Source organism: Lycorma delicatula, chromosome 5 (assembly GCF_047948215.1).
Source record: "Lycorma delicatula isolate Av1 chromosome 5, ASM4794821v1, whole genome shotgun sequence".
NCBI classification, from domain to species: domain Eukaryota; kingdom Metazoa; phylum Arthropoda; class Insecta; order Hemiptera; family Fulgoridae; genus Lycorma; species Lycorma delicatula.
The window spans coordinates 98,000,988-98,028,037 of NC_134459.1; the positions used below are offsets into that span (position 1 = coordinate 98,000,988).

Below are 27,050 nucleotides of genomic sequence, written 5' to 3' on the forward strand. Positions count from 1 at the left end.
AGTCGGTAAATTTCAGATAAAAGATGATATATCTATTATAAACATTCTCGAATTTTCTTAGAACATGCTCTGTAATACTTATTTAATAATATTGAATCTCGTCATTTATTTTTTTCAAAACACAGTTTTTCCTTTTTACATCTTTTTTCAATAATCTTTTTCTGTGGGAGGATGCCATCAATCAGTCGACTGGTTTATTATTCCTCTATATTACGTGCCAATCTTTTAACCTCGATGTTTTTCTTACATCCTAAATACTTAATTATCTGTTTCATGTATTCCATTATTTGTATTTGTGTACAGTTATCACACGTTCCTCTCTCACCATGTTAATTATTAAGTTTAAATATCTTAATGCTATCTAGATCGTTTCTTTAGAAGATACTACGACAAATTTCTTTCACCTCAAAACCTTTTAACATCAAATTTGATCAATCCACTAACTTTCAGCATCCTCTATTAACATCATGTTCCGAAGGTTTTATTCTTTTATTTAGTGAATTTTCTATCGTCCATATTTTATTACCATACAGACGGTTCAACACTATTTTATCATCCGAACTCCAAACAAATGTATTCAAGAATTTTCTTTCTAATTCTAAATCAATATTTTATATCAGCGGATTTCTTTCCTTCATCAATGTTATTCTTTCTTTTGCAAATCTGCTTTTGATATCTGCATTACTTCATCAAATCGTTGTAAATTTTCAATTTAAACAACAAAATTCTCCCTCTTGTCGTGTATTAATTATATTCCCCATTTGATACTTTATTCTCATTATTTTCTTTACTATTACACTTCATTAATTTTCTTTTGTTTCTATTTATCGTTAGACTGGAAATCTTTTTTAGCAATAAATGTGAGCCATTTATTTTTCCTTCTAAGTCATTTTTTTTCTTGTCAAAAGAATAATGCCGTCAATAAATTTTAATATCATAATTTTTTCTCTTCGAACCATTACTCTACCTTATAATGTCCCTACATTTGTGTTTTTGCTTCTTCCATGTTCAAAACAAGAATCAAGAACAGCCTACATCCTTATCTCATCCATTTTTCTTTACATCCAGCAAGAATTTCCTCGTATTCTACTTATGGTACCTGATTACTATACACATGATAAATAACTTCTTTCTCCCTTTATTTAAGTCCGAATTTTCTTTAAAAGAAAAAATAAATAATTTTTTTGAGGCGAAAAAAGATAATTAAAATTTATTGGTCATAACAAAAATGTTTTCTCGTCCATATTTAATTTATTATAATTACAAAGTTTTCTTAAAAAAATAAAGACAGGAACTTTCTAAAATACTATGTTTGCATAGATCAAAGTTGCATTCAGCTATCATAACAATCAAGTTGGATACCCCACCTTCGATAAACCTTCAAACTTATTTATAACAAAGTTTAAGGACAAGTTTGTTTCATCATGATTGGATTTTTTCACGGTGAGTAGCTTTTGTCACTAAGTTTATAATAATATGAAAAACATAATTATATTATAAAAGTTTCATTAATCTTATTTGTATATATCGATATATATATAAAACTTTTAAAGAAATACATTGTATTTATTTTTTAATTTCAGGTAATCCGGAGCCGGTAGTACGTTGGCTGGTAAATGGTCTTCTAGTTGATGATGTATACGAACACAATGCTGGTAATGTTATAGAAAATAGACATACTTGGCAAAATGTACAAAGGAAAGATTTACATTCAGTTTATAGCTGTCAGGCTTCCAATAATAACTTGACTGATGCAAAGGAATCATCTCTTGTCTTGGATCTTTATCGTAAGTATTTATTTCTGTGTTTATTACATGATTAATATTCTGCTTTATATTGTCATTGACATATTTTTCCTATAAATTCCAGATAAAAATAAGGAAGATTTTACATCCATAAATTATTAATAAATACATTTATTACACTCAGGCAGTTACCAGCATAAAGTAAAAGTTATTTAAACTCCAGTCCTCTTGGGAAAAGTTCTTGCCTAAAACAAATTCTTGTTTGCATAACTCAATAAAATTTTTTTTCGAAAAAGTTTGCATTAGCTGTATAGCAAAAATTGTAGATTCTAACAGTCTTTTATATATAAAAAGTATTATAAATCTTCCAAACGTTATGTTAAATTTATATATTGACATCATATTAGTTGTCATAATAATTATTAAATAGTCTATATACGTATCTTATCTGGAGTAATCATAAAAATCTTTTCTTTATTTTTAAAAATATATTCAAATTAATTGCATATATTATTTTCTGTTTGAAAATTTTGTATAAATAATATTTAGAACGGTAACTTACCAAAATTAAACCTTCAAAAGAATCGAAGATAAGAAGAATATACATTTTAGATTTAATTTCCTAAGATAATAGTCGTAAACATGTTACGGTCATGACGTTACAATCTTATTGACGTTTAATTGTTTTTTTTTTACGGTCGATTATTATGAGCATAACAATTTTAATTTAAAATATAATTAATTATACGTACAAAAGTTACACACATGAATTTTGAATAAGCACCTCTTAAAAAATCCCTGATGATGGAGTAGATACTCCGAAAGTACTAGACCATATATATGAAAATTGTTGGTAAGTTGAAATTTTAATTTAAACAAATATAATTTTAGTTTATTTAAAAACAATACGAAACTGTATTTTGTAAAATAAGTATAAATAATAACATTTAAGTCTAAATATTACAACAAGACTCCAATATTTTTTTTATACAAGTATCTATATGAAAAAATTAGAATAATTGTTTAATTACATCTTCTTCTTTTATCTTCTACAAACGTAACGAAGAATGTTTATGTATTCGTTTCTACAGTTATACAGGTCTACAGTTTTATTCCGATCGGGATAAAATTTTGTAAACTTAATAGTTCCAAGCAAGAGGAAAATTGTTGTCTATATTTAATTTTGAAAAACTAACCCCACTTCCTTTTGCTCGTGCAATATACCCTCTAAGCATCCACAAATTTTAAGTTAACAAAAATACGAGTATATCAAGAAAATAGAATCATTACTAAAGAAATAGATGATTACTGAAAATAATGATTTTGATTTCTAAAATAATAGGATAATTAGTAGTGGAAAAAATAATTTTAGTTTAGAAAAATAGTTGTGTTGGAAAAAGGGCAGTAGAAAATTAATAATTTTGCAATTGCAACTTTTGACTCCGTACCCTCCAAACCTATCCAAATTTCACCGAAGAAAATAGAGTATTGGTCAGATAACTCCTGCAACAAAAAACATGCCATCCGCGCGTCGAAAACGTGCAGATTACTGAACAACAAGCGCTTCGTCTACAGCGCTTCGTTTCAGAGTTCAAGAACATGGGAAACGGAGGAAAGAGAGCTTTGCCTTCACTAGAATCGTGTCAGAGCCTTTTCATCAAGGCCAACTGAAACGTCGGCGGAAAGAAACTTTGTTTTAAAAGAGAAATTACCACTCTCTCACCGATGGCTATGCGAAAGGGCCATTTTAGCTTTCAAAATCGACAGCGTTAAACATGTTAACAATCTCATACAGGATATGCTTCCTGGCAATTCTACTACCTGTTATCCATTGATACAGGAATTGGTACTGCAAAGCTGTTTATTATCCTTCGGAATTTTAAAAACTGGTATCTCCAGGAATGTCACCAAACAAGTTTACTTTAAAAAATGGATCACCTATCATTTTATTACGTAGCATCACCCACCATATCTGTGGAACTGAACGAAACTGAATCTGTTGAAAATGAATCTGTTTAATGAAATAGAAGCCACAAACATCACAGGGAATGCCGCAGGGGAAGGCGTATTCATCTCTCTTATTACGTTGATACCCGGTGACATAAGTATGGCTTCTGAATTCAAACAATTGTAGATTCCCACCAGCTTGCATTTGCTATGAATATCACTAAGGCACATGAGCAATCACTTGTGTAATTGACATTAACTTGAAAATTTCATATTTTACGCAAGGCCAATTGTATGTAGCTTGGTCAAGAATTGGCATGCCAAATAATTTATGCATCTGTGCTCCATATGGAAAAACGAAAAACGTAGAGTACGGTCAAGCTTTACAGTAAATGTTTTGAGATAAAAAAAACTGTTGTAGGTGTGCTATCTATTAACCTCTCACCATCCTTCTCCTTTTATATACGCACAGAACGAATAAAAATATTTAAATGGAACTTCCTTTTTGTACTCTGTGCAAAGCCGGGTAACTGAACTAGAGTTAAAAATTGTTTCGTTATTTTTTCTATTTATCGTTATTGAATATGCATATTTTTGTTTTCTCTAGTATAAAGATAACGCTTAATAGAATAATCGATGAAGGTGAGGAAAGGGTTGAGAAAATGATGAAAAAATGCTGGAATAATTTATTTATAGACCGATTACCAAGAAAAAATAAATTTGATAAAACGGTCTACTTTTTAAAACGGATTCATGCGTATTAAATTTTGTACGTATCTTTGTTTAATATATTTTGTTTTAATTGCTTCTTTATTTTTATTTTCACGCTAAAATAATTGAAAAAATTAAATTTGTTTTAAATTAATTTCCAAGTGAAAGATTTTCTGTGAATTTCCTTTTATATGTTTTTTGTTTTTAATTTTAACTTTATTATTACCATTTTTAACTTACCAATAACAGTCCAACAGTCTCTTTAATTATCACTTCTGCGCCATTAAGATATTTTTAATTACCAGAAAGAAAAAAGAAATAATAAAATAAACCGGGTTGGTAGTAAAATTTGTACAATAATTACACAATAAAAAATAAATTGCATCTCTTTTACGTAAATATATTTATATATATATATATATATATATATATATATATATATATATATTTAAATTATTCTTAAAACGAAATTTCCGCCATTCTGAATTTTATATCATCAAAAGGAAGAGTTAATTAAGGTAATAATGATTAAAATAAAAAGAAACCTTATTATGAAACAATATTTTACGAAATTTTAAATGACTTCCAATGAAAGTGGGAGACAAAAAAATTTCTAGACAGGAGTAAAATTTTTAATAAACATATTATTTTGTTAAATGCCGAAATTTTATTCCTCCATATTTTATTACTTTTAAAATTTTCAGTCAAAGAAACATAAAAAAAATTTATTTTTGAGAATTAAAGTAATCTATCCACACTAGAAAAATTTTGTTGTAGATAATACTATATCGCTGTATACACAATAAGTTATTCCTCTTTCACCTTTTATATTAACACAAAAAATCTGACAACAGAGTTGTAGGATTTAGCTGTCACGCAGCTTTTTTCTGATGCTAATTAGACAGCTAATACACACAACTTAATTTAAAATATTTATCATTTTATTTAAATACAATATTTTTTTTTGTTTATTTATTTCAATGATTCTAACTAAAGCGTGCGCCCATATCGTATTTCATTCGCGTGGGTGCGGCGGTACTAGCGACCAGTTTAAATAAATTTTTACACTTTAAACATTATTCATTTATTTAATTCTACCACTCACCCGTGACATCATAACATAGCCGTCGACTGTAGTCCGGCCGCTATGCTAAGTACAATGTGGGATGTGAAGGGGGGTGCTTGTTGACAAGACCCCATTTTGACAAACAAGATGGTAATAGAAAAAACTACAACGAAGACCCACAATACTGCTTTCTACAACTCTTAAAAACTAAACCATTTTTAGAGGTAGGGGTAAAATTTAGCAAAAACGTTTTTATAAAAGATGTTTTCTTTATTAATATTCACAAAATTATCATAAAAATAAAAAAATAAATAAAAATAGTATAACCTTAATTAAGCACAATCTGGAGACGATTTCGTTTTCCCCTGTATATCCCCCCCCCCCATCATTGACCATCTTAATTAAAAATTTAATAGCATCAATGTCCCTACTGTAGAAATATTATAGCCATGTTTGATGAAAATCGCTCAATAGTTCTGGAGAAATAAGGCAATTTATACGCCAATATACATACGTAGCACATATTCGCGGAAATTTCGATGCCATTTTTTGGATTCCTGAGGTGCTTAGGATGTCCAATTTTGACCATCTCCATACTTTGTTTAGGTAGTAGCTATATAGCTTAGTAGGTAGTAGCTACATAGCTAGGTAATAAAGCGGTAGGGTAGCGGGAAAGTAAAATAATAGTTTTATTAAAATATGACCAAAATAAAAATCTTTTTGCCTACTTATATTTTCATATTATATTGAAAATTAACGCAATAAATGAATGGGTCACCCGAAAAAAGTTGTGACTTATTAAATTATAGTTTTACAAAAGTTAAAAAAAGAATTCTTAAATGCCTATTACCAATTAATACCAACTGTGACGTACATCCGGCTCACTCCCTCTCAAACTCTATATCTCTCTCTCTCTCTTTCTATTTAGCCTCCGGAACCATCATAAGTTATTATTTGAGAGGATAAATGAGGATCCATCCATCCTCATTCATACATTCATGAATATATGGTACATTACCTGTTTTCGGTAATCACAATAAAAATTATCTCTTGAACTTTTTTTTAAGTATGCGTTAATAATTTGGAAAACTGGGAAAAACGTTTTAAATGACATATTTTTTACTACTTTTTGATGGCTACATAATTACTGAACTGTATATTTGAGTATTTAATTTTGGGAGGGGTTGGTTATGGATCGATTTCTGAAATCGATCGAGAAAATTCTGTTTTTCTCCGGTAGTTATACAGTAAGTGAGTTGGGTGAAACTTTTATCGGCTAAAGGTTTTTAAGCTCACAGGTAACACAAGAAAAAAATTATAAACACATAAATAAATAAAAACATATATATATATATAAATCAGTCCTATGTCATTAATTTGTATCCCTTGTCAATGTTTAGAAAGTTCAGTTAATGGACAGGATGGGGATGAATCGCTTGCCTGGTTGGCTTCTTACTACCAGTGATATACTATCACTGGATATTGTGTTACACTATCCTCTCTGTACTATATACAGTGCCAAGACTACCTCAGTCACTCCCGGATACTACTACTGCGCATCTACGTATTTAAAGTTTTGAAGATTTATACTTTTATTTTGATTACATGACGTTACATTTTTCAAACTTAATAGTAAAATTTTCTGCGGTAATGATTTTTTTTTTTTTTTTTTGGAGGGCATGAAATTAGTAGCAAACCTGTTAAAACTGGTAACATGATTATGTTTTACACTTTTAGGTTCTTTGAGATTATAAATTATTTTAACTAATATTTTATGGATATTAATTATTTTTATAAAAATTCAATAATGTTATTATAAATTTTAAAATATTTAAATTTATATTCTTTTGTTCGAGACTATATAGAAAGATAAATATATATCTAGAATTAAATTCGCAGTTTAAATTGAAAACCAAAGAAATTTCCATTTAGATATTCAAATAGAAAAGAAAATCTACTTCTTATGTATTCGGAAATTGTTTAAAATGGTCGGCTATTCAGAAGGACCTATTTCGTAAATTCAGTGCCATTTAAGCAGGGATTGGCTACTTAAGCTCAGAAGTGGAACGGAACTTTTCCTTAATGCTGTTACAACTCGAATAGGAGTCAAGACATAACAGAGAGATTAGATTATCAATTGAGTTAAAAGAAACCTCTTTTTTATATCTTAAGCCCATTTTTCACCCTCGAGCGCGCGCGCATATATACACATGCTCAATTATTCGTACTCACATGATCAAATGGTTTTGTAAAAAAAATAATGATGGAAGGTATAAAAATTACACAACTATAAAAATAAATAGTTTATTCAGCTACGTTTTTTAAAAGATTCAACCACAGTTCGGCAATTTTTCTCTTCCTAGTTATAATTGACCAGTTCTGAGACAGTACTCAAGTTTAATCCCAGCTGCCAATCTCACTAATGATAGAGAGATTCAACATGAGTCAGTCAAGTTCAATTAAAATTAAGTACACTCCAGTTTGATCTGAAGCAGAGCCTACAGGCTACACAATATCTGTAATAATTGCAAATCAGCAATAATAATAGTAATAATAATAATAATATTACCCATTTACTCAACCACATGTACGCACAACCATGCGATTAGGAAGGGGTGTACAAATATTTTGAATGAAGAAAGTTACCCTTTTAAAGGGTATGATTATTCTCAATAATATTTTATGTTTTATTATAAACTTATAAAGAAAATTTCATTTTTAAAGCACGTGAAGCATAGATATGATGTGTGATATTACTTTGAATAAAACTTTTCACAAACTTTTACGTTAAAATTCTCTTAAGCGTTAACATGAATGAAACTTAAAGTTGAAAGGGTTTTCACTCATTTATGAACCCGAGGGTTATTATAATTGCTTATTTACCTCAGTAGAAGGTGCGTAAAATTCGTGACATTATTACCATAGTTTATGCAGGTCATGATAGGCATCTTAATTTAGTTTAACTTCAACCATTCAACCATTTCCCCATTTTAATTTATTTATGAAACATGAGTTATTTTAATAAAAATCATACAAATAAGTCATACTTATTTTTACAAAATTAAAAAAAATAATTTTCTTTAAATTTCAAAATATGTTTTCATTTGATGCCGTGAAGGAGTATAAATATATTTCTAGAGTGAAATTACAGTTTAAATTATAAAACTTAGAAAATTTCCATTTTGTAAGAGTAATGAAGGTAATATAAGCATAGAAAGATTTTGTTTTAAAAGCTCTTAAATTGAGGGAACCAGAATGTTCTCATTTAAGTGCCAGAGAAAGAATCAAGGAAGCTCATGTAAGACGTCATCTTCAGAAAGATTTGAAAGAAACCATATAGAAAACAAAGATAGATAAGGTTGTTGGCAGTGAAAAAAAAAACACCAGAAGGTATATAGAAAAAGGAAGCGATGAGTTCTTTTAAATGTCATGAGTTTGGACCAGAATTTAAGAAAAATCTCTAAAAACTGGATATTGGGATTCATCATACCTATTTTTTAGGTGCATTTGGCTTAACATAAACTGAAGACGAATTCATCACTTCAGTGTACCAAGAATAAAATATACAAAAATCTTTAACAATCTAAGTTAGATAAACCAAACAGATTTTTAATAAAATCGAAACTCACAGGATATTTATGTTATGACAGGTAAGCCCAAAAAAAAAATCATTTAATACAATAAGTGTGTATTTCCTATCTAAATTTAAAATTGTTGAGTAGATTATAAAAGGTTCTGCAAAAAGAAAATGTGAAGAGTGGATTTTTGAAGTCTGTTAGGAACTTCAATTATAATTAAAGGAGCATTGTACAGGAGCAGAATATTAAAAGTAGCAGCAGTAATAGAAGGAACCTAAATTTTAAAGTTAATACGGTTTATTTTGTAATCTGAATAGATCATTAAGAATCAAAAACAGAAAAAAAAAATTTTTCGTAACTGAATATTAAAGTTTGTATAGATGACTGAGATTCTTTTCGTGGACAATATAGGTCTGTCCACGACGTTGGCTAATTATTTTCCACGCAGTTTGAGCATATAGAAGAGTGAAGTTTAGAAATTAGTTATGGTCATTAGGTAAATTGTTAGTCGATAATACTTTGAAGATATTTTATTACTTATACAATTATGATCAGTGAATAGGAACTCGAAAAATGGAAAGTTATTTACATCTTCGATCAAAGTTTCCATACGATGTTGTATTTGATCCACAAAAGTCAAATAGGCATTCTTCTGAAGGGTGCTATTATTACCTCCTACTGGGTAATGTAATTACCTCCTACTGAATCTTGAAAGAAAGTAAAAATGTTGTCTAAAAACACATTTCACTCGGTTTTATTGTTCAATGTAGAATAATGTACCTTTCACGAAAAAGAAAATAGGAAACTGCAAACTGTTTATATGCTATTTTGCCAAAAATGTAAAAAAGGAGATACTGCTAAACCCAACATCTGGACTTTTCTAAACACCAAGTGGTTGTTTAATGAAGTTTTGGAACAAAACATTTATACTGAGTTGATTATTTATTTAAAACATCTATTAAATTAAACTCTACTCAGAAAATATTAAAACCATCAGATATGAAGAGACAAATACCATTAAATGATCATTCATCATTTACCACGTATGAAGGAAAGAAACTGTCTGAAGAAAACATGTAGAAAGATAGAGTTAGAGAAGAATTTGGGAAAAAGCTCCTGACAAAACGGCATGAAAGTACTTCGTCAAAATTTCAATTCCAAAATGTAGAAACTGGTAAAAGAAAAAATCCTACTGGAAAGAAATAAAGAAGAGAATATTAAGTAGTAATTTTTTCTCGGTCCAGTAAAGATATTGGTAAAATATGAAATTTTCACATTTTACCGTTAAACAGAGGTTATTATTAATATATATATATATATATATATATATATATATATATATTTACAGAGAGTTAATAAAGTAGGATTAATAACAACCCTAACTTTTCACATGTTAAACAGAGAAAAGTAGAATTTGCTAGATGCTCCTACCTTGAAATGATATTTTTTTGGATATGAGACTACACATGTCAAGCCTTCCTGAGAGGCATACGATCGTAAGTATCTCTAGTAAGTAGAGTATCAGTATCGTACAGTATCAAAGGTAAAATTACCAACTGCCCCTGGCTTAAATACTACAGGCCATTCTGATTTACTATAGGCCAAATAATATTAAATGATTGCCATTTTGGTAAGAATATAGTAGTCTAAAAACTTTACCTCTAACTTTTTTTCTATGACTTCATAAGGATCCTTCTATTCCTTTCCGTGAACTTATTATGCTACTATTTTTTTTTATTTGTATCTATTGTTTAATATGTTGGGGATTCAATTTTGATTTGTTTTTCACAAGACTATTGTGATCTCTTGAATCTTTGTGATGTAAATTAATGAGTATTTCTTTATACAGACTTTTATGTCTATGTCCATAAATTATATTTATTTATATATGTACACTGCATTCAAGGTGTTCATGTGCGTTTTGTAATGCAATTCACTTGTAGTTCCTTAATCGGAATCGATTTTAACTATATGATTTGTGAGACAAAAACGTTTTTCTCAGTGCCCGTTAAAAGGATATTTTTACCACCCTACCATTTTTATCAAAGATTTTTGAGTTGCCTCTGCATGAGTGTTTGTTGAGTTTTTAGTGTGGTGAATTCATATAAAAAAATATATATAGTTTTAAGTGAGAAGAAATTTCTAAATCTCATTCTTTAATGTTTAATTGTCGAAAGTTATATAATGCTTCTATTTTATGACATGTTTGTAAAAATAATGTGTGTACAAAAATATGAAGTGTGTAGAAAATATGAAGAAAGTTACGGTTATAGAAGAATTTGGGAAAAAGCTCTGAACGGCGTGAAAGTACTTCATCAAAATCTCAATTCCAAAATGTAGAAAAGAACTGGTAAAAGAAAAACTCCTAACTTTACACGAAAGCTAATTTTCTGGGACTGGAACACATCTTTGAAGGAGAACGATTGTGGAAAGGTGCTTAGTGTGGAAAGGAGGATTGTGGAAAGGAGGATTAGTAGAAGATCTAAAAAAAAGTGGAAGAAATAGATAAAAATTTTAGGCGATTTAAAGCAAAATGAGAACATCTGAAAATCAAAAATTTGGCTACGGCTAGAGGAGAATGGAGGCAGACAATACAACGGATCCACCTAAGGACATCAAAATCTATCAAGTAAATGATCTATTTTATATACATAAAATTAGAATGGTTTCGGTGAATCTATTACTCTTTCACGCAAAAACTACTCTACCGATTGAACAGAAACTTTGGATGAACATAGTTTCTGTACCTGAAAAGATTATAGGATTATTGCCGTTACGAAACTGTTTCAACGTTTCAAGATGATGGTCATATTAATGGATTGCGGTAAAAACACCATTATACTCCTTGATATTCGAATTTACTACGACCAAACCGTTGTTAAGTCGATTTTGGAGACAACTTGCAATATTTTAAATTAAATTTTCTAGTAAAATATCTGTTGATATTTTCGATATCTTTTTTGTTTATCGAGGAAAGTAACTTTAAATGTGCGATGATGTACAGAACGACAGCTCAACCAAAAAAGTCATTGCCATTGCCATTGCCCTTTCCATTTTTATTGTATGTGCAACGCAACTCGCTGCGACTGGCAGCAACTGTCTCCAGTTACATGACAGTAATTTTTAAGATGGGGGCCGACAATTCTAAAACCCGCATATTTCAAATCACTTAAAGTTTTGAGTCCTGTTATTTAACAATATTATTTTCACAAGCATGAGGATAATAAACATAGTGGGGCTCCCTGGCTATATAGCTAGCGGGCTGACGTTTAGTGTTGAAATATATGCGTAAAAAATCCCTAATAGATAATCAATTACTGCGTGACCAAGTATATATAATGTATATTTTCTTGTAGAAAGTACTAGATACAAGTAGATTTGCTTCTTTATAATATTTATTTCGGTATTTTTTACGATACACGTAAAGCAATTAGTCGTAAGTGATATATGTCCCGTGAGTTGATTTCTCTTAGAATTCTTATATTCATTGAACCTGAATTAATAGATATAAAGTAAACGAGCATAATGGAGGAATCATTTGCAGGAAGTATCATTGCGGGAATATCTAATGTAATTTGGTGAATTTTGAAGATGCCGATATGCAACAGTATAATCGTTTCACTAAAGAATACATCGAGATACCATTTCACTCATTTTCCAATAAGTCTGGAACGAAGTGGTTATTTTAAATGAATATAACAGAAACTTTTATGGGAAATTGAATATTATCTTTATTTTGTATCTATATTTCTTCGGGTTGTTTATTAAATAAATAAGCATTAAGACAGGAATTTAACAAAATCTTACTTTATTTTACGTGAAAATAAAAACTAAATTCATTTAAATTTGTTTGAAAATTGTTCCCTTTGATAGGATTTTTATCTAAAAGTATATACTAAACTTTTACCAGAACATGAGCTTGTTTGTAAGAATGAAAAAATCAAATTAATTAAAAAGTAGAAATTAAAAAATCTATCCTTCATTCATTTTTGTTCTTGGTTCAAATCTCAACTACGTTTACATTTTTTCACAGATTACAAAATTTCTTAACAATAATAAAGTGAAAAGAATAACTGTAACTCGGGACATCTCTGTAGTCACTACAGAAAGAAGAAGCAAATAAAATAAACATTACTTATCTAATTTAAATTTTGCCTATCCTGGTTGCTTAATTTTTCACATGAATTGATTTCAATGGTACATAAGACCTTTCATAATTTTCAAAAATTACAAAGAAATCTTTGAAAAATAAATATAACCTATTCTTTTCCAGGTTCTAACCACTAAAAAATAAATTATTGAATTGTATGATCACAAATTTTTCATATATGATAAATTGTAACACTTCTCAATTGTTATTTTTCAATTTGAATTTGACAGTTCTGAAAAACTACCCCATGATAAAACCTCATTAAACCTTTTATACGTTAATAAAAAAAATTTAAATAAATATACAGTAAAAGAAATTTACGAACAAAATATCAGGGAATAAAATCCGAAAATGAAATGATCAGAAGAAATATGAAACAAAAAGGTTGTAGCCAAATTGAAAAGAAAAAAGAGACATAATTTGTAAACTTGTTATTTCAATGCTTCAAAAATAAAGAAAAAACTAGCAGTACTAGTCAGAACTAGTAGTTTTGTTTGTTTGTTTGTTAAGGAAACAAACAATAAATAAATAGTATGTACTTAAAAACTGAGAAACTTTCCCGAATATATCATCATGACATTTGATTAAACTCTTTTATATTATTAAATAGGAAAAACTAGTGTACTCTGAATAACAAACATCATTTTTATCAACTATTCAATTTAATTAAACTGATCTCTCTAACAATAATTGATATAAAAAATTAAAATACTATATGAATATATTATAATATATATATATATTGTTAGCATTTTTTCAGTAACAGTAGAAATTACTTTTCACGACTACTGAATAATTTTTTTCTTATAATACCATACATTTTAATAGTATTTTTATTTTTTAATTAAAAAATCCACACAATTAAAATACGATAAATTATTATTTACCAATTTATAAATATACTCATTTATCCGCCTGGTTTTAACTCAGTTAAATTAAGGGTTAACATTCACCGCTTTTTCCAAAAAATATACTGGTTGTAATTTGAATTGGGAATTTGTTTTACGAAATCTATCACGTAATAATAATAATAATAATAATAATTATTTATTTATTTATTTTGTTTTTTGTGCAACAGAACAGCTTTACAAAGCTTTCATATGTTGCACAGTATTACATAAAAATATATACAATAGTTACAATATCTTTAAAACAGTTATAAGTAACAATTCACATATAAATTGAAAATACAATATTTAAAAACATAAATATCGGAATACAATACTAATAATAAATTATAAATTTACAACAATGGAAATAAAAATTAAAGTTTAAGTCACTATTCACAAAAAGTTTACAAAAATACATTAATTCGTTCAAGAAACGAACTTGCGGCAAGAAAATCAGACCATTCCCTTTACCATCTTATAAAGCAATAACAAATTTACATATATATGTTAATAAATGCAAGTTATAAGTCTGTCCATAATCATAAAGTAATATTAATAAAATGGTCCAAAACAATATTAATAATAATATCTGATATCTATCACATTATCCAGTAATAATAACTACAATTACAAAGAATAACAATTTAGTATTTTACAATTAAATAACATAATTCATCATTTATAATATACAAAATCAGAACATAATTTTATAATCATATATTTTAAAACAGTAAAAATTACAAAGTAATAAAAAAGAATAAAACCAGAGCATTAATTAATTGTGATTATTATTAAGCAGTAAATAATTTCTATAAGCAGGAACTAATTCTGAATAAAACTATTTTGACTAATATAAAGTTAAAATATTATTTCAGAAGGTGAAAAGGAAAAGGTTAATAGTTAGACACTGAAATAAGAATGAAAATGGATACAAACACACACACATACACATATATATATGCATATACACCATCTAGCATAACCTAGTCAGTGTCACCAACTATAGCTAGATGTATGTAATAGATGGATGAGAAAAAAGATCTAATAGATCAGCGAAATTATTTACTAGACCAAAGCATCTTAATACTGGAGAACACTCAGAAACTCTTCTAATGAAGTAGGGCCTAAAGCTCCTGATGTTCCGAAATGGCACCCGCAGTTGTAATTCACTACATTCCGGCAATAATAATAATAATACCTTTCTTTACTTGATCAAAAAATAATTAAATTAAAAAATATTCCTAGCGTATAATTTACTTTGAAAAATCATAAAATCACAGAAATCATAACTACAAATAATTTCGTTTTATATTTTAATTTTTTTTTAAATCATAGAAATAATTTATGTAATACGTTAAAATATACAATAAAGAGTTAAGCTCTTAAAATAATTTAAAAAAAATTATTTTAAGTCTTTTTTTCAAAAAAAAAAATTGTTTACTTTTTTAATTTGAGGCTGAATATTAAATATTAGTATTTCTAGTTTAAGCTACACAATTATTACAAATTGTTGCATGCAGCTCCGTACCCACGTCTTTTCTAAATTACGTGCAATATTAAGAATTGTCTATAAAATTTAAGGTAATGTAAAAGTTAGGTAAATAAGCTAATGCGGTATACATTACCGCATAAAACATACACATTTTACTGACATGTATGATTAATTAAGAATTTATTTAATATATATTTTTATTGTGTAACCGTAATAACAAGTATATTCGCCTGATTAAATATATAAGTATATACAATATATTTTAATAAGATTATAAAAATTTTTTTAATTATGGAAATTACATCATTATGTTTCATTTATTTATTCTCTATTTAGCAGTATTTAAAGATATTTACGTTGCAATACATAACAATCCCATTAAAGTTATCTATGATTGACAACAATAATAAAAAAAGGATTTACAAAAACTTAGAATTAGAAATTATTCAATGAAGACTCATCTGTACATATAAAAAAAAAAGGTCGTGACTGATTCATAATCAAGAGCTAGAAAAGACTACCGAAGGGAAATTGATGAAGATTAGTATGCTCATCTTTTTTTACAGCATAAATGAACACTAAAAAGGACTTTTTAAAATTCCGAATTTAAATAGTTCAAATTCAATAACAATGAAATTACTGTTTATTATTACTATTTTTATTTTTTATTTCTCTTTAACAAATGAAGATGTCAACTTGATTTTCGGTGTGTATCATTTTCATGTGAATATCTCAGACAAATTTTAGATTTTTTTAAAAATCGACCTTGAAAGTGGTGAGGAAAGGTAAAAATATTTCAAACAATCACGCAAATTTTCCCTATTTCCGACTATTCTAATAGAGTTATTTACTTGATTTGGGCTTGCAAATACTCTTCAGATAAACAACTAAAAATCATTTTCGGATTTTTTTTTAAATTTTACTTTTTACTTTTTTATGCGGTAAAAACATACTTTTTTAACAATTTTGTCGTTTTATGCTACGCCTATGGAATCAATTTTAATGAAATTTGGTAACATTGTGATGATAGTTTATGGTTGTAATTCTGATTATGTATTTCGCGATGGAAGCCGTGACGGGAAATCTAAAAACCAATTGGACCTGTACTGACCAAACTGTTTCTCTGAAAAAATTACAATACATTAGTTTTTATAAATTAACAGGCTTTAATTTCTATTTATCATAAGTATTCCCTCACGCATGAGTTTAATGAACACAGGAGGTCCAGATGGCAGAGCCCTCTAGACCCCCTAGCCTAGTCTCGTTTCCCATCTAGTGTCAATCTAGGCGGGAAAAATCCTAACTGAACTGCCTAAACATCCCCTGACTGCGAGGAAAATGCAAATAACGATATACTGCGGTCGTAACCGTGACGAGGATGTTAGTATATATATATATATATATATATATATATGTAAATTCAGACATAAAATTTATACATTTGGAATAATGTAGTAAAATATAAAAAACGTCCATTACAAAAAATAATCCCTTTCGACACGCCGGAAGGCAGAGGAAGATTTCACCGGTGCTAAGTAAGGGGATAAAAATGATTTCCGCCTTAAAGTTAAGAAAAACTTCAAATTTACTCAATACGACAATAGTTGCATATGAAAAAAAGTTTCACATTTTTAGCGTACGACAAGCATCATCTTACAGTTCCAGTAACGTTTTGGTCATTTCTTGCCGTAAAGATTGGTGATATCAAAAAATGTTTCAGACAAAAGTTTTGGGTAATGTTTAGAGAACAAACGACTACTTTATACCGATTCGATACTGTGCCTATTAAGAGACAATAGGACAGTGCCTATTGTGCCATTACAATAGGTAGCTTTCTTATGAAATCTATCTCTAAACACTAAAATAAAACAAGGATATTTTTTTTATCTTGAGAGATGTGTGAAGTCCTAGTATAAGTTCGGGTGCAAATAATAATTTTATCACTTTAAAATATTTGTTAAAATATGACTTAAAAATTTCATTTCTATTTATTATCGGTGCTCTAGATATACAACAAAAGCTATATTTCTTTATTCATTCTAAAATCAGCATTCTCCATTCTTACCCAAAGGATAACTAACTGTGGTTCTGATTCATTAATATCTAACGGAATCTGACGTAAGGAATATAGGAATATATTTCATTTTAGAATAACATTAATTTCATTTAGTTGAACTGAATACTGTAGTAAATTCAACTTAATTAATTTAACAGCTATATCAGTGGTTCCCAAACTTTTCCCAGTCGCGGCGCCCTTTTTCAATAAAAGTTTTTCCATGGCGCCCTACCCTTAGTAAAAGTATGACTACTCATAAATAAGTAAAACTCGTGTATCATTTTCATTATTTTTTTACTTTGTTAACATTAAAATAATAATTATAAATGTCTTGGTTCAATTAATTATGAAGCTTTTACAATATTTCTCGGCGCCCTGTGAAGTGGCCGTTGCTCCACGTGGCGCCGCGGCGCACAGTTTAGAAACTGAAGCTATATTATTACTGAGCTATAATGCTAAATCTGCACTAATAGCTTTTTAAATGAAAATAACAGGAAACTGAAGCAGTGCAGATAAATATAAAAAGTAATTATAAGTCATTTTTTTAAATAAGTAAATAATGATTATGATATTTCATTTGATATGTTTGAATCTTATGGTCGTAAATTTAAAAAATAAATCTTAAATAAAAGCATTAAAAAATTAAATGTCATTCTCTTAAATCCAAACAAAGAACTTTAAATATTTCCCATTGTTGTTGCTTTTTTCTTTTGAAGGAAGAAGGTTAAGCTTTAGCTTCATGCTGTTACTTATTAGAACTCCTCCCCTTTTACCCTTTCTCCATTGTAAACTGGAACTAGGACGTACCACACGGGAAATATACAACTCATATTCTTATAAAAAATGTATATTGCCGGGCTAAGCAGTACTCTTTTAGCCTATGGCAAACTCGACCCTATGAGACTTTGAAAGGATTTTAGTCTAATAAAGAAGTCTTAAATCATAATTTTTTTATAAATTTTATATGTCGGTTATAAATAATAATAGTAATAATACATTTGTATCCATTATTACGTAGGGTATAGTGGTACCTCCTGTGTTTTTTAAATTTTAAATAAGACGTCTTTTTATCTAGACGATTCATTAACTTTAGCTTAATCTAATCATCTTTTACATAATAAAACTTGATGTAAAGTTCATTATAAATTCTTTTTTTCAGAAATTTAATTTTTATCATATTTTCACTTTTGTCTCTTAAACTTGATTTAGTTTATATTTTTTATTAAAACTTGTGACAGGCATAAATTAATTCTAATATGTTTTTACATACATCACATTAAATTATATAAGTTAATTTATTTTTAAGACGGAACTAACGAAAAACTAAATATATACTAAGTTTATTCAAGTATAATAATTTTTAACAACAAACAGGTATTTTTTTTTAACGACTATCACTATTAATGTCGTTGTTAGATACTTGAAGACAAAGTGACAGTATTTTATAAAATAATATAGATAATATATTTGGCATTTACCAACCCGTTATTTAAATACAGATTATAAGTAAATTATGCATCTAATATCAATGGAGTAAAAACACCACACTACCTTTAATCCGGAAGGTTCTGGGTTCAAATGCTAGTCAACATCGACTTTTTTACAATCCATAAAAATTTTTTTCTAATCATGAAATAAATATAACAGAGAAGTTGTGTAATTGGGGTCGTTTTGTTTTTAGAGAAAGAGTGAATTAATTAATATTAATAATATTATAACATTAAAAATACTCCAAAAACTCTATACATAGACTTCAAGTAAACAAAATCACAGCTCACACTTCAATAATACATCAACAATAGTTTAAGAAATACACAGAAATGCAAAACCAAGCAAAATTAATATGTATAAAAGTATTTGGTTCGGACCTAATGTACATTTTTATCGTTAACATAATGCTGGTTTATCAAAGAAATTAAAATTTATCCAAAATTTTAGATTTCCCTTAAGGTGTTACATTTAAAGCAAATTCAAAATAGCGAAAATATTAATTTATTTTTTATTTAAAAATAACGCTTAACAGTAATAAAACCGGCAGAAAAAAATTAAAAAACAAAAAACAAGTGTTTCAATTCTTCTATAAATTTCGAGTTTTGTGAAGTCGGCACTAAATTAAAAGTTGTTAAATTTAATTAAATACGAGGTAATTATTAATGTGGTTTACCTTTAAAAAGTTTAAATTTTACAAAGAATTGTAACAGTATTTACTTAGTAATTTTTTGTAGGTTGGTTAGTTTATTTATATTTTTATTTTTGAAGTTAATACTATTTAACTTATTTAATTAACATTTAAAAGTTTTATTCAAAATATAAAAGAGTTCACAGTTAAGTAAAACTGTTCCATTTGAAAACAAAAATTAAGATGCTTAATGAAGTTAAACCTTAATAAGTGACAAATACGGAACGAAATACTGTCAATACATAAACACAAAACTGATATAAAGCTCTATGGATTCTGTAGATTCTTTTTCAACATAAAGATTTATCTATGTTCAATTGTAATGTCTAGCTGATTTAATGGAAGATTTTCTTGGAATATACATTAAATTTACCTTTGTAAAAAGTAAGTTTTGAATTTTTAAAAGTTTTACAGTCAGATATAATTGTTTGTTCTGACAGTAATTTTCGGTGATTCCGGTTATAATAAATCTATTTTTATCAATTTACTAAGGAACTACAGTTATACAATAGATTAGTTTTAATTTCTTTTGAGTAAGGTTTATGATGTGAGTTATGGTGATAATGCGTTACTAAGATAAATCTTCTTCATCTTCGTGGGTATTCATGGAAAAACACCGAAAGAGACTATGGACTTCATGCTTAGCAGTGAGGAAAACTGGAGGAAGATTGCTGAATACATAAAGACAGTGTTAACACAAACGAATGTAGATGAAAAAAGGTTGGGTTATTAGTATGTTAGGTTGGGTGGCATGCCTCAGCGGTGAGAGCCAGCATGCTTAGGTGTGCTGGTTTCGATGATCCGCTGAGGACTCCATGGGGTATGTTGTTAGGATAAGAAGGTATTACAAAAGATCCTGGGGCGACATCACTACTTGTAGGTATGATGTGGTTCCGTAAAGGACAAAATAATGAATAAAAAATCTCAAAAGAGCCACCGATAGGCCTGACCTGCCATGCCGGTATATAGCCAGTAGGTGGGGAGGGCCTATTAGATTAACGGACACTCCCCTGGTTGGCGTAATACCATCAAGTCGGTCCGGCCCAGGGGAGTAGAGATAAAAAAAAGAAAGATAAATCTTCTAAGTATTTATTTTTTATATATGATTTTTTTTGTGATAAAATGAATGCCTTGTAACTTACGTGACTTGTATAAATTTTGGATGAGAACGTTGGTGGTGTTTCAAACATAAGTGTGTATTATAAGACACAAGTTGGAATAATAACTTCTTCACTATTAGCTACATTTATCATTATTAGTCCTACATTTATCAGCAGTGTAGAGACAATTTAAAACTGATCAATCATTATTTATTAAAAGAAACTCAATTTTGAAAATCTGCTTATTCAAAATAACTATTAGATGGAATAATTTGAAAATAAGAATAGTATTTCCTAATCTTCAAATCTGGTGAATTGAATGCTACTGATTTTTTATATGTATTATAAAACTGACAGCATCAATACAGCGGTTAATTGTTGTGCTGATATGGTTAAACATAAACAATTTAGATAATTTTTCTTAATCATCAGAAAAACATTCTAAACTCCATTTTCGGTGAGCAAACACATTATTATAACCGTTTTACGTAATTTAAACAAAAGATTATTCGGTACTTACGTATTAATACCACCTTAGTTACAGCTTTATTTAAAAACAAAGTAGTCAATCGGATTTCCGAGGAAAATGGGCCGATATAGTGTTTAACATAGATTCAAAACAATAATCAAAACAGGAGTGTTTTGATTATTTAAATAATAAATAGTTGCAATAATTACTGAATTTATTTTAAAAAATACTCAAAAAATTGCGGTGTTAATTAGTCAAGGTTAGCGAGCAAAGCGAGTGTATGTTAAGTTTGGTTAAATTATATTTATAAAATAAATAAATAAAAATAACCATTTATTAAAATTAATAAAGAGACTGTTCATTTTCCACCGAAATCCGATTGACTACTTTGTTTTTAAATAAAGCTGTAGCTGCGGTGGTATTAATACGTAAGTACCGATTCGTCTTATTTAAATAAAATTTCGTCCTGCAAAAATTTTACACAATATTTTAGCACACAGGTTAAATTAATGTGTAAATTAAAATTAAGTATATAATTGACTAATTTATAATGTAATAAAATATTATGTTATATTTATATTATTTTTAATAATAATAATATATTACGTGTACACTAAAGTATTATAGGTTGTCCTCCGTTATCCTATCACCAGTCTTTCAAACGATTTGTATTACATTTATTGATGCACGATTAAAGGACTGTATCAACATTATTCATTCCTATCTGTTTAAGTTTAAGATAGTCCTCGTAATTATAATTTGGCATCGTTATGAATCCTCCTGTTAATGTATTTGAATGTTTTTTTTTTTTTGGTTGATGAATTAATTCACAGCAGAAGCTTACAAAGAAGTTTGTACGAGGGAATGTAAAAATTGAAATTTGTAGCGAATGAAAAATGAAAAATGCTTGACCGGGATTCAAACCCGGTACTTCCATACGAAAGGCCGAGACGCTACTATTTCGCCACGTGTTTGTTTGTGTTTTGGTAATTTATCAGAACATTAACCATGTAATCAGGGGCACGACATGATATTAAATATTTTGAATGACCGAGGATGGTGGCGGTGCAAGAAGAAGCTGAAAACTAAGCTTAAAAAAATTTTACTATTTATTTATTCATGGAACAAGGATGGTCCCTATCTCCGTTACTTTTTAATCATTACAAGAAACTAGCAGTTAATGATGTTAAAGAACAATTTAGATTCGGAGTAACAGTACAAGGTTAAAAGATAAAGATGCTACGATTTGCTGATGATATAGTAATTCTAGCCGAGAGTAAAAAGGATTCAGAAGAAACAATGAACGGCATAGATGAAGTCCTACGCAAGAACTATCGCATGAAAATAAACAAGAACAAAACAAAAGTAATGAAATGTAGTAGAAATAACAAAGATGGACCACTGAATGTGAAAATAGGAGGAGAAAAGATTATGGAGGTAGAAGAATTTTGTTATTTGGGAAATAGAATTATTAAAGATGGACGAAGCAGGAGCGATATAAAATGCCGAATAGCACAAGCGAAACGAGCCTTCAGTAAGAAATATAATTTGTTTGCATCAAAAATTAATTTAAATGTCAGGAAAAGATTTTTGAAAGTGTATGTTTGGATTGTCGCTTCATATGGAAGTGAAACTTGGACAATCGGAGTATCTGAGAAGAAAAGATTAGAAGCTTTTGAAATGTGGTGCTAATGTTAAAAAGAATGTTAAAAATCAGATGGGTGGATAAAGTGACAAATGAAGAGGTATTGCGGCAAATAGATGAAGAAAGAAGCATTTGGAAAAATATAGTTAAAAGAAGAGACAGACTTATAGGCCACATACTAAGACATCCTGGAATAGTCGCTTTAATATTGGAAGGGCAGGTAGAAGGGAAAAATTGTGTAGGCAGGCCACGTTTGGAATATGTAAAACAAATTGTTGGGGATGTAGGATGTAGAGGGTATACTGAAATGAAACGACTAGCACTAGATAGGGAATCTTGGAGAGCTGCATCAAACCAGTCAAATGACTGAAGACAAAAAAAAATTATTCATGGAGCTGTATGACGTATTAGGCCTCCTGTGAATGCGAATTAAATATCACCTATAACACAGCTGTCAACGGGAGAAATTACATACGGGAAATGTATGCCAAGTAGTTTTTAAAATCAAATCGTGTAATCGATGGCCCTGGTCTAACATTAGAAATCGACGAGTCTCTGTTCATAAGATTGCAGAATAATGTTGGCAGTGCCCCTCAGAAGCAGTGGGTCTTTGGAGGGCTATGCCGTGAAACGGGGGAGTGTTTCATGTTTGCAGTATATAATCATTTTGCAGATATGTTATTTCCGATTTTAGTAGAGCACATTGCACTGGGTTCAGTAGTATTTGATCAGTGGGTATCATACAGTGATATACGTAATTTGACAGAAATTATGTACACAATATTGTAAACCATTCGCAGAATTTCTTTCATCCACTTACATGGGTTTTTCTTAAAAAAAAAAAAAAAAGACTATGGGAGGCAGCCAGCATTAAAGTGCATCGTAAATCAGGCATAGCAAGTGAATTTCGACTGCTACTTATGCGAATTCTTATCACAGAGAAAAGTGAAAAACGGATGATCGCTATCTGTTTCAAGAATTCCAGTTGTAGGTTTAAATCATTTGTATTTAATGATTTCAATTTGGATTTTTTTTTAATTTAATTTTTTTTTTTAATTTGTAAATCTTTTTCTCATTATTTTCCACATGTTACTATTTTTTAAAAATATATAGTAATAATTTTAAGAGTTTTTCTATATGTTTGTACGTTTTTATACCAGAAATACGAGCAAAATAAATGGGGCAAGGAAAATGGAGACAACCTAAGATAATATGCGAAATTGAAATATGTAAAAAAATACGTACAAAAGAAAAAGAATTCAAACAAATTAAACAAAAAAAAAAAAAAAATGTAAATTAAGTAATTAAAAATATTTTTTTACTCCATTTCTATGTATATTTTGTAAACTATATAATACATCTGTCATAAGGTAGTTAAACTCTGTGTTATAAGAGTTGTGTAGTGAACGTCTATTTAGTTGTTTATACGTATTCACTTGGTTGAACACATTAACTATTACAATGGACTGATGTTTGAACGGTGACCTAACTATCTGCGCGCTGTCTCTGAGACTGAACGTTGTGGCATGCGTGCGCAAGTTACAGTTATGAACGTTAGAGACAGGAATCAACAGGTCTAGTTGTAACACAACAGCCGACGGTTGCAGTACCACGTGCATGTTTCATATTAGATTATTATGTTGTTCATTTTTATTAACTGTTCGTTTTGTTATACAACTAATAAAAGAATCACTTTACTGAATATCATATTCTGTAAGTAATAAAATATATATATATCTATATATATACAATGTAATAACCTTAAAATAAAATTACATTTCTTCTTTATTTTAATAGGATTAAAAATTCAATTTTAGAAGAAGTAAAGGTTAATTCTTGTTAAGATAAGTTATATAATTCCCAAATCGTATACTTGTTTTTTTTTTCTTTTGAATTGATTAAAAACGTAATAATACTTGAGATGAATCACTATAGATTTATTAGCTTCCGTAGTTTTCCATTTCTAAAATGTGTATTAATTTTGTTTTGATACTATATGTCGATAACTAATTTCATTTAATTTTTTTTATTGTAACTGACAAATCAGGCAATTCCATAGTGCCCTTAATCTCTATAACTACGTAGTATATGAACTTTTTCCAAGACCATTATTATAAATATTGATATTTCAAATACAATACTGTATTACATTTTTGTTGTTCCATTATGAAATGCAATTACAGTGAATTGCTTTTGATATAATTTTCTTTCATTATTTCGTAATCTGTACGTATTGTAAAATAATTAAAGGATACTTAATAGTCGCAATAAAATCCAATTAAAACCAACAGACGTTGATTTGGAATTTTTGTAATTGAAATAGAATTTTCAAAACTATAAACTAAAGTAACAGAAAGTATGCTGCATAAAAACGTTTAGGTCTACCATGCACAAGTGCTAAAAAAGTAACATGAATTGTTAAAAAAGAATATATCGGTAAAATGTTTTTGGTTGTAATTGTATGCAGAAAAATTGTTTGTCTTAGTTTGTGTTTAATCTGTGTGTTGACTATTAATGTATAATTTACTGTTAACTTGCAAAACTGTTATTAACACTATTCAGGTACGAAAGGTGAACCAAAGTGGTTATTGACGTTTGGTAACATTATACTTTACAAATACTGGTTAAATTTTTTATTTTTATTTTACATTATTGTGTTTAGACGTAATTGTAATTTTATTTTACATAAATAAAAAATAATATTTTCCCATAAATTATTTTTATAATATTTCCGATAAAAAATCCGTTTGTACGTCTTACCGGGGAGCCACTCGATTTTTTTTTCAAATTAACGTAGATAGTTATCGTTACTGTGTAATCGTAGACCAAAAGACTTTGAGAGTGTGGCTGAGAAGCAGTCGCCTTTGTTGCGTAATAGTCGGCCACATGATTTGGTGAATTACGGCTCCAATGATGGCGTCATACTACCATACCACTATACTGTTAAGAAGATATTTTACCGATTCACTCTGCCCCAAATACGTTCACTCTTTTGAATATAAGTCCCAGTCCAAGGATCAACAAAATTAAACGTGCGAATACTTTAAATCCTGCAAATTCCGCTACTTCCGACTCCGTTGTGCAATACGCTTTCCAGCTCTCCACATATATATTTTTATTATTTTTTATCACATCGTTCAGATCGTTTGGAATCGATCAGATACTATAGCTACAAAACAATATCTGGTTTTCCGATATACGCTACCGAATATCCAGCGTTGTGGGATTATGCGGCCAGCATTATTCTTTATTTTACAGAATTATCTCTTATCGATTTCAACGATTTTATCTGGCCCTCCTATTTTAACAACGTATCGCTTCCTGCATGTAGTTGTTCCTATTTATTGTTGTTTTTCCAACATTTTTAATTGAGAAAAATAATATTTTACAGACGTGAGATTTTCTGACTGGTATTAGTTAAAGCGAATAAACATTTCAAGCAAAGTTCGTGAATTTTCTAGCCGATTACCTATTGGCAAATTAATCTATCTTCAGCAACGGCTTATGTTAGTACCCATAAACATGTTCGCTAAAGTAATGTTTCATATATTGAACATTTTCAAATCTCATAACTAGAGGTAGATTTCCGTGCTGCTTAAATAAAGCTCATCTTTTCTTCGAGGCTGAATAGACTCCAAATATCCATTTTATACAAAAACGAATGTCATTTAATCAGTACTGTACAGGCAAAGATCAGCACTATACTGTAAAGTAGTACTTTCAATGAATAACTACCTAGTGAGTTACGGTTTAAAACAAAAAATTGTATTATTGCAAACAATAAATAGATAACGGCATGGATGTAATAGTAGCTGTTATCTATTGTTATCTACACTGTATTAAATTTTTGTTGTTCCATTATGAAATGCAATTACAGTGAGTAGTTTATTTTATTAAAGTAGTTATTTTAATTACTGCTTGATTGAAATACTTAAACCTATCCCAACTACCTTATGAAAGCGATTCTCTAATTAAAATTTTTAAAATTATGATTAATTTCAATGTTCCCTCATTAATAGGTT

General features: G+C 28.8%; 1 protein-coding gene across 1 annotated transcript in view; it reads left to right on the forward strand.

The window, feature by feature from the left end:
* LOC142325715 (nephrin-like) overlaps positions 1-27,050 on the forward strand; it is an 885,014-nt gene that overhangs the window by 588,016 nt on the left and 269,948 nt on the right. Inside the window, exon 5 of the mRNA XM_075367746.1 lies at positions 1,584-1,787. Within this exon, the coding sequence (XP_075223861.1) occupies positions 1,584-1,787 (204 nt within the window). The remainder of the gene's footprint in view (positions 1-1,583; positions 1,788-27,050) is intronic.